This window comes from Notolepis coatsorum (genome assembly GCF_963971535.1).
Source record: "Notolepis coatsorum genome assembly, chromosome: 16".
Lineage (NCBI taxonomy): Eukaryota > Metazoa > Chordata > Actinopteri > Aulopiformes > Paralepididae > Notolepis > Notolepis coatsorum.
Window position 1 is genome coordinate 75,783,841 of NC_140180.1, and position 10,000 is coordinate 75,793,840.

A 10,000-nucleotide genomic window follows, 5' to 3' on the forward strand; every position below is an offset into this window, starting at 1 on the left:
AGGGGAAGAAAAAGTGTGTCTTTTAAGTGAGACCACACCTCCCCCCTCCCCAACTGTGTCAATTCTGCTTTCTCTGTCGGAAGATGACAGCTGTCGACCTTCGTCTGTGTTCTCCTTCAGATTTCGAGGAGCCAGAGGACCCCGCCACACGTTCTTTTTTCTCTGAAATCATCTCCTCCATCTCCGACGCCAAGTTCAGCCACAGCGGGCGCTACCTGATGACACGGGACTACCTCACGGTCAAGGTGTGGGACCTCCAAATGGAGAGCAAGCCACTGGAGACGTACCAGGTACAGCACCTCTGTGTGTGTGTGTGTGTGTGTGTGTGTGTGTGTGTGTGTGTGTGTGTGTGTGTGTGTGTGTGTGTGTGTGTGTGTGTGTGTGTGTGTGTGTGTGTCATGGCTGCCAGGCGTGAGTGGTGAGATGAACACGCTTGTAATTTTTAACATCTAAGCTGAGCTCACATACCCCCGTTGTAACTGCCATCGTTATTGCAGTGGGGATATAAGATGCACTGCCAAATATTGCTCTGTCTCAGCTATTATTGGCAGCTTAGCCGCATGGAGAAGGAGGTGCTATGTGTACCCTTAACCCTTTCACTGCCGCACTACCAAACGGTTAACCCTTTCACTGCGACAACACACAGAAGGTTAACCCTTTCACTGCCACACAACAGCAGGTTAACCCTTTCACTGCCACCGTCAGTAGTGTGATAGTAAAGGGTTAACCTTCTGTAGTGTGGCCTCGATATATTTGATTCCCTGTTTATGTAATATAATTTGTGGAACCAAATAAAGTATTCAAATGTGTGTGTGTGTGCCCTTGTTTTCCTACTGTTGTGGGAGCCAATATGTTTTCTTTGCTATTGTGGGGTCACTGGCTGGTCACAACAAGGTAACAATGAGCTATTTTAGGGTCAGGGGTTAAGATAAGTGTTAGGGTTAGGCATGTAGTTGTTATGATTAAGGTTTGGATAAGAAGTCAAGAATGTAATTTAATGGAATGTCCCCGGCTCCCGCAATGTATGAGAACATGGGTGGGTGTGTGTGTGTGTGTGTGTGTGTGTGTGTGTGTGTGTGTGTGTGTGTGTGTGTGTGTGTGTGTGTGTGTGTGTGTGTGTGTGTGTGTGTGTGTGTGTGTGTGTGTGTGTGTGTGTGTGTGTGTGTGTGTGTGTGTGTGTGTGTGTGTGTGTGTGTGTGTGTGTGTGTGTGTGTGTGTGTGTGTGTGTGGGAGGGATGGCGTTCTACATGGCTCTAAGCCACATGAGCTCATGCAGTAGGAGAGTAGGTCTGCGTTAACAGACCTGTCCTGAGGCTAACGAGTGCACCTGCCTGCTGCGTTCATGTGGGTGGATGTGCGTGGGTGGATGTGTTTGTGAGAGAAAGCTCACGTGTGTGTGTAGGTGTGTGTGTGTGTGTGTGTGTGTGTGTGCGTGTGTATGTATGTGTATGTGTTCTATATCAATATCAGGATGTGCGCTTGTATGTGTGTGTGTGTGTGTGTGTGTGTGTGTGTGCACTCAACCGATTCATTCAACAGGAAGCGATTTGCGAGTACAATACACCATCCAACCAGAGTGGATAAAGAAATGCTCCAGAAATGAATATGCGTAGGGAAAGGCTTAACGAGTCAGCGCGAGAGCGCACACACGCATGATATCTGATTTATTAATGCCAAATAATGTGTGTGTGTGTGTGTGTGTGTGTATGTGTGTGTGTATGTGTGTGTGTGTGTGTGTGTGTGTGTGTGTGTGTGTGTGTGTGTGTGTGTGTGTGTGTGTGTGTGTGTGTGTGTGTGTGTGTGTGTGTGTGTGTGTGTGTGTGTGTGTGTGTGTGTGTCTGTGTCTGTGTCGGTGTCGGTGTCGGTGTCTGTGTGTGTGTGTGTGTGTGTGTGTGTGTGTGTGTGTGTGCGTCCACTGGACAAGTATCAGTTCTTGGCCACACATATCGGAGGTCTTGGCTATAACTGTGAGCTAATAATTTTTATACTTGGTAGTTCATACAGTACTTGTTGCGAGGATTGCAGGGCTGTCAAGGAGAGGGTTCAAACAGCTTGCTGGATTTAGTTCTATGTGTATTGTAATAGGTAGCCAGACAGTGTTATTTAGTTATATCTGTATTGTAATAGGTAGCCAGACAGTGTTATTTAGTTATATCTGTATTGTAATAGGTAGCCAGACAGTGTTATTTAGTTATATGTGTTGTAATAGGTAGCCAGACAGTGTTATTTAGTGATATCTGTATTGTAATAGGTAGCCAGACAGTGTTATTTAGTGATATCTGTATTGTAATAGGTAGCCAGACAGTGTGATTTAGTTATATCTGTATTGTAATAGGTAGCCAGACAGTGTTATTTAGTTATATCTGTATTGTAATAGGTAGATAGACAGTGTGATTTAGTTATATGTGTGGTGTAATAGGTAGCCAGACAGTGTGTTTTTGTGTCCCAGTTGTAACAGTCACAAATGTGCCTACTATATTTTTGTGTTATTATTTGGTTGCAGTGCCATGTTTGGTCACAAGTGGCGCTCCTTGTTTGTACTTGATTTAGCAACAGGTTAAATTAGATTTATAGTGATATAAAGATAGATATATATGATTTGGCTTGTGTCTGTGAATCTATTGTATATCAATCTACATGTATGTTGAGAGAGTATAGAACCATATGACCAGGGGCGGCTAAGTGGTGCAGTGGGCAAGGCGCTCGCCACTAATGCAGGAGATGCTGGGTTTGAGCCCAGCTCTCGGCATTGCTACCAGCTTGGCTGGTCGTTCATACTAACACAATTGGCAGTGTTAGGGGTGGAAAGCTGGTGGGTGGGGATCGGACGTTGTGGACAGCGACTCCTACAGGTCGGTCGGTGCGCCTGCGCAGTAGAATCAGGAAGCAATGGGGGCGGCGTGTCCCTCCCACGCAGACCCTCGCCGCTGAGAGATCGCGCTGTGCAGGTGAAAAGATGCGACGGCTGCCTCCTCGAGTACCGGAGGGGACACGTGATGCACGGCTTTGTCCACATTGCAGCCGGCCTGTGGGAGGCATGGCCTAGCAACGTTCGAGACAGGGGAGGGTAGAATTGGACAATACGAAATTGGGATGGGAGAAAAATAGAAAATGGGAGAAAAAGTAGATAAAAAAAAAGAACCATATGACCAGGCATCGTATGGTTATAATAAGCATAGTGGTACTTTGACAATAAACCGGTACATTGTGTGAAATCCAAACAGCAACAACGTCTGACTATCTTGGTGCAATCCTTTTCTTCAAGTTAACATCATCACACAGCCAAACACAGTGCCTCTGCCTCTGAGACAGGTGCTTCGTTTCAAAAGACAATTCTCAGCTGGTCAAGTTAGTAAGTAAGGTCTGCGTTGAACGGGTGAAATTAAACCGTATTGATTTAAGGCTAATCACTCAACATAATCCTGTTTCACTGTCACGCTGCCTATCTGTAACCCTGTCATCTCAACCAATTACCCCAGGAAGACTTATTGAGCCAAGTGTCCATGTGAACACCGATAGAGCTGGTGCAGAGAACGCTGGAGGGCTAAACCTCCCACCGTGAGGCTGTGAGGGTCACGTCCACACTCTCTGATCACAGGGAGGTCATGATTGATAAGGTCATCAGCAGGACTCTGGGGGGAGGGGTTCTCTGATCTCCAACCTACCACCCTCATCCACTGACTCTCTGTCAAGTCCTGTATCTCATATAAGATCCTCGTCTTTACCTACAAATCCCTCCATGCCCTTGCCCCCAAGTACCTATCTGACCTCCACCCCCTCCCGGAGGCTGCGATCTATAGAGACGGATCTGCTCTCCATCCCCCACATCCGCCTACAAACTTTTAGTGGGAGGGAGCCTTCAGCGTGGCGCCCCCACCCTCTGGAACTCTCTCCCGGCTGAGATCCGCTCTGCCACATCCTGGGACTCCTTCAAGACAGCCCTGAAAACCCACCTGTTCATGAAGGCCTGTGGCATATAGTCATCTCCCTGTCATTTATTGTTGTTATTATTTATTTAGTTTATTCCTTATTTGTATTTTTTGTTGCCTTGTAAAGCGTCCTTGGGTTTCTTGAAAGGCGCGATATAAAAGCTGTTATTAAGTTATTATTATTACCAAAGTCAGCACACGTCACCCCACTTCTGGCTTCCCATTGCCGCACTAATCTGCTTCAAGATTCTTGACCTGGCATTCCGTGCAATGAGGGGAAACAGCTCCCTCATACCTCCGGTAAATGGTCTCTCACTACACACCCTCAAGATCCCTACACTGCATCTTCTGGGACCCACTCCTATTGGGGTTCCTGGGAGGGGGTCACCAAGGCCTAGGTTACACTGGGCGTTTTTGTTTTCGTTTTGTTGCTGAATTAATACGTTTGCTGTCCCTGTTACATAGAAATGGCGTTTTGGCAGGAAAACGCGTTGCCCTAGCGGGAACGCTGAAAAGGTGTTTTCGTTTTGGATACTCGCCAAAACTCGCAGAGAACGTGTCGTGTAATCTGCGCAGAGACGTTTTTTCTCAACGCCCATGCGCAGTAGATACCGACATCTGCGTGCCCTCACCACCGTCCGGTGACAACAGAGCTGTCCCAAATAGCTGCAGCTACCATGTGTTGTCAAGTTATTGTTATAAGGACCCTAGTCCAAGCTACAACAGTCTGCATTCCCTTAACAATTGTTTGTATTGAGCCGTATTGTATTGTACCCATTCTGCAATATGTTAAATAAAGTTTACATCCATTCATTCTGCTAGCATTAACGATTGCATGAGCAGCTGGCTAACGTGAGCTAACGTTAGCTACCTACCGTAGCTACCTAGCTACCAGACCCTGTTAGCTCAGAGCCCCTCTTTCAACATAACAAGCATTAAACAAAATGGCCCAGTCATCTATTCACTTTTGTTTAATACATGAGGCGTTGTGATAGCTCCCGATATCAGTTTGGTGCTGGCTGGCTAACTAACATGAGCTAACGTTAGCTGCTAGCCACAATGCTATACTGTTATACTGGCATATTCCATTCACGTTAGCATGTAAGCTAACAAAATCGGCGCCGATGAGACTAAACTCCGCTTTTGGTGTTCAATTGTGTTGATGTTAGTTTTGTTTCATCAACAAATGAGAGGCAGAACACACAGTGAATGTATCCGTTTTGTTTATTGCACGTTCTTTGCTGAAAAATAAGTGCTACAGTGGCTAAATAGCACAAGGAGGCATTTAAAGATGGCGGCTTGTGTATTTTTTTTGCAGGAAGTGTATTGGCACATTCAAGTTCTGATTGGTTGAAAATTGCCTTCATGTTCGCCACCTACTGCCACCTACTGCTTTGGCATTGTACTACATCACTGTGCTCAGGAGGCAAAACGAAAGTGCTCAGGTTGCAAAACGAATGTCTAACTCGGCTGCCACTACGTTGCCACCTGGAAAAGCGAAACTCATCCTGAAAACTAAACGAAAACACCCTAGGTGTAACCTCAGCTGAAGCAGGCTATTCTCTGTCCTGGCTCCACGGTGGTGGAACGATCTTCTCACCACAATCATCACAGCTGAAACCGGCCCAATTTCCCGCTGTTGACTAAAAACACACTTCAATCAATATTTGAACAAAACACACACAAAAAACACAAACTTACTGTATTTTACTATTACAGTATGTACTATACTATGTCTATACTACTATCTACTATGTACTTTGCGACTATGCCTATACTACTACAGTGTTTGCCACAGGATTTTCAGAGACTATGGGGGGGTGAACCTCCGACCCTCTAGGGTGGTCCGGGGGCATGCCCCCCCGGAATATTTTTTTTGTTGTGCATTTTAAAGTTAAATGCATCAATCTGGTGCACTTTGAGAGCAAAATAAAGAGGCTAGATCTATGATGAACTTTGTATTCAAAACACAAAATCGACTAGACTAGTGCTTCCCAATCCTCTCCTCGAAGCACCCCAGCCGTTCAATGTATTTGTTAAATTCCACCACCAGCACACCTGATTCAACTTAACAAGCCCTTTATTAGTTGAATCAGGTGTGCTGGTGGTGGAATTGAACAAATACATGGAACGGCTGGGGTGCCTCGAGGAGAGGTTTGGGAACCACTGGACTAGAGCATACATTTGAGCCATCAAAGAAATGAAGCAAAAGTGGTTACCTGTGTTGAACTGGTTTATTTTTTTAGAAAATAAAAGAATATAGTGGATTACTATTACGACTACTAGCACTGCCAATACTACTGATACATCCCTATTGGCAAACTTTATATTAAAAAAAAAATTGTTAAAAAAAAAGATTTAATTTTTTTTGGTTCATTATACAACTGTGCCACAGTCTAGGTAATTGATGGGAAACCCTGCTACTATCTACTATGCTAATGTCTATACTACTATGCACTCAACACAAGTTCGACACTGCTAGACGAACAACGTCACTGACCCTTAGCCGCCAGAGGTGTAGGCTACCCCTCCTGCTAACTTGTTGTACACAATTTGTAAGTCGCTTTGGATAAAAGCTAAATGACTAAATGTAAATTAATGTTTGTGTTGTTCTCTTTCTTCCACTACGGCTGCCTGTAACCATTGGTGTCCACTTTTTAAAATAAATGTATTTAAGTTAAGGAAAAGCATTGCATTACTGTTTCACTGTGACTTGTTTACAAGATCCAGTAATAATACACCAAATGATTATGTTTTTGTTGATATATCATATATCAACACATAGCATTAGCAACCATTGTTTTGCACATAGCAACCGTTGTCTCTTCTATTGCTTCTATCTAACAATGGTTGCTGTGTTACAGGCAGCCATGCTGGAAGAAAGAGAAATACACAAACACTCTCTGCAAGGCTTCTCTTCCACCACGGCCTCCACCGGCCACCTCTCATAACATGTTAGGTCACTTTGTCTCAGGGGATTATTGAAAGTAGCACATATGGTAGTGGAGCTTAAGGGTGCATGGTAGCACACTGAGCTAAGGAGAAAACCCTGCATCTAAATTCCTCTTCAAGATCGTATCTAGGATGAGGCCACTGGTGTGGAATGGTAGATGCTAGGTCCCGGAAGGATGTTTTTTTAATTTATTTTTCATTTGTAGGTAGTAGGGGTGTAACGATGCATCGATTAATCGAAATGCATCGATTCTAATGTGTTAGAATATGTTAGAATCGATTATAATCAAAATGAATCGAAATTTTAAAAATAAACGTTTTTTCTTTTTGTGTATTGTTTTTATTGGCCTATAGTCCATTCATGCTGAGTGAATCAGTTCCCCCAGCCACATTTGTGTATTAAATTTTTTTTGGGGAATTAACACTTTCAGCGCCACGCCTGGTTTTCCGTTTTACCGCTTGAATGCCACCATCGGCGCCAATGTTAACGTTAATATCGCCTAATCTATGTTTTAAATTATGGCTATGTGTCTAATCTGCCCATCGCATTATCAAAGACTATTTTCCAGTCAGTGCTGTGAAGGCAGATTGTTTTTTTATCGCGTCGTTGCCGTTTCAGAGCAGTTAGAAAAGCCCCCGTTTTGATATAAAAAACAGCTCATTCTGGAGCATTCTATGAAAATCGTCTTTTAGTGGAATATTCCACAACGTTGATATTCGTCGGCCTTTTTATGAATCGTTTTCAAATAAACGCTAGATGATCAATATTATACGTGCACGCACGCACATTACGGCCGCGCACTGATAATCGCTCCGTTGATTTCCTCACGGACTTTTACAGTGAAACCGAAAGAAGACATTTCACAAAACAGCTTATAACTTCATCAAACTTACTCTGATTATCCTACCACTGATAACATAGAGTCCTTACCTGACATCAGATGGTATCCAACTGGTATATTCCAATTCCTGATCACCATTCGAAAAAATCGATACGTGTATGGATCCAACGCGATACAGTAGAACTCCATGATCCGCGGGGATCTGAGGCTCCAGAATGAACTCTGGTAACCCCGGCTGGATCAGTGAACTGGAAAATGTGGAGTACCGGATTTTTTTCCCCATTCATTTTCATTGAGTCCATTCCAAAATCACTTATGTCATCTGGGAGACGACAGGGGGCGCTTTTTTCCACAGTGATCGTCGGCGCCCCTCGGGCTATACTCGGGTAGGCTCAGGTGATGCAATAATTTTTCAGATCGCAAAAAAAAATAAAAAAATCCGAGAAATCTCGTGAGTGGCTAGCAACCACCTATAAAAAAACACGAGAAATCTCGTGAGTGGCACTGAAAGAGTTAACTGATCGAAAATGTATCGAAAATGTAGCGAAAATGTATCGAATCAAATCGAATCGTGGTCAAATGAAGATATTTCATGATGCATTGAATCGTTGCCTGAATAATCGTAATTGAATCTAATCGTTGTGAGGTCGCATCGTTACACCCCTAGTAGGTAGTGAGAGTGGTTACGGTTATGGTTAATATAAGAGATGTGTTTATAAACTACTTTTAAGGTGAAGATTATGATGACTTGCGGCTTTGCAGTGTGGCCAAAAAGTGACGACCCCAAGTAAAACACAGACGACCTTGTGTGATCGAGCATCTACCGTGGGGAATTGGGCAGGTGCAGTCAGTCAGGCGCACAGTGATCGTGTCATCAGTCAGGCGCATGATGATCAGCTTAGTGTTGTTGTCATAGAGAAGTGGTCAGAGGACAGTCGTCAGGTATATTAAAGGCACTTGTGTGTGTATTGTTTTGCAGGTCCATGACTATTTACGAGGCAAGCTGTGTTCGCTGTATGAGAACGACTGCATCTTCGACAAATTTGAGTGTGTCTGGAATGGATCAGACAGGTGAGAGACATCCATCAATCCATACATCCATACATACATACATCCATACATAAATACATCCATATATACATACATAAATACATCCATCCATACATACATAAATTTGTGCTGTCAATCAATTAAAATATTTAATCTGATTAATCGCATGATTGTCCATAGTTAACTCGCGATTAATCGCAAATTAATCGCATTTAAAAAAAAATTATCTACCTTAAACAGATCTTTTTCAAGTTCCACGTTTTAATACTCTTATCAACATGAGTCAACAAATGCTTGCTTTATGCAGCCATTTAACACAAAAGGATGACCCTCATGCATTGCAAATGTGCATCAAATTCAAAACAGAGTGATGCACAAAATAACTTAAAAGAAAATAATAATTTAAAACAATGAATAAAGTGTGCATGAAATAATAGGGGAAAGAAAACGTTAGGAACTTGTTACATTCACCCACACAAGGGCTGAGGACTCACCCCCCGGCCCCCCTCTCTCTCTCACACACACACATACACACACACACACACACACACACACACACACACACACACACACACACACACACACACACACACACACACACACACACACACACACACACACACACACACACACACACACACATACACACCTACACACACACCTACACACACACACACACACACACACACACACACACACACACACACACACACACACACACACACACACACACACACACACACACACACACACACACACACACTCTCCCAGCTCTCTTTCTCTCTTGCTCCTTCCTCATCTCTCTTACCCCCCCCTCTCTCTCTCTTTATCTCTCACACACACACACACACACACACACACACACACACACACACACACACACACACACACACACACACACACACACACACACACACACACACACTCACCACTTTGAGTCAGAAACAAACATAGTATCAATGAGAGTATCAATAATACACCTGAGTGAAGTCTAGTATATAAAAAAAAGAAAAAAAGTTAATTGTAAGTTAAAAAAAAGTAGTGGCGTTAATAGAATCGTACGTTAACGTGTTAATACCGTGTTAACTTTGACAGCCTTAACATAAATACATGCATACATCCATAAATACATACATACATCCATAGTTAAATACATCCATCCATCCATACATACATACATGCATGCATACATACATACATACATACATACATACATACATACATACA

At 43.4% G+C, this 10,000-nt stretch overlaps 1 protein-coding gene across 3 annotated transcripts in view; it reads left to right on the forward strand.

Annotated features, from left to right (window-relative positions):
• Positions 1-10,000, forward strand: part of ppp2r2ba (protein phosphatase 2, regulatory subunit B, beta a) — a gene marked incomplete at both ends in the record, with an annotated part of 189,543 nt that overhangs the window by 175,782 nt on the left and 3,761 nt on the right. For all 3 annotated transcript variants that reach the window (XM_084332515.1, XM_084332517.1, XM_084332516.1), the window contains 2 exons: positions 91-290; positions 8,703-8,794. In XM_084332515.1, coding sequence (XP_084188641.1) covers positions 91-290; positions 8,703-8,794 — 292 coding nt within the window. The remainder of the gene's footprint in view (positions 1-90; positions 291-8,702; positions 8,795-10,000) is intronic.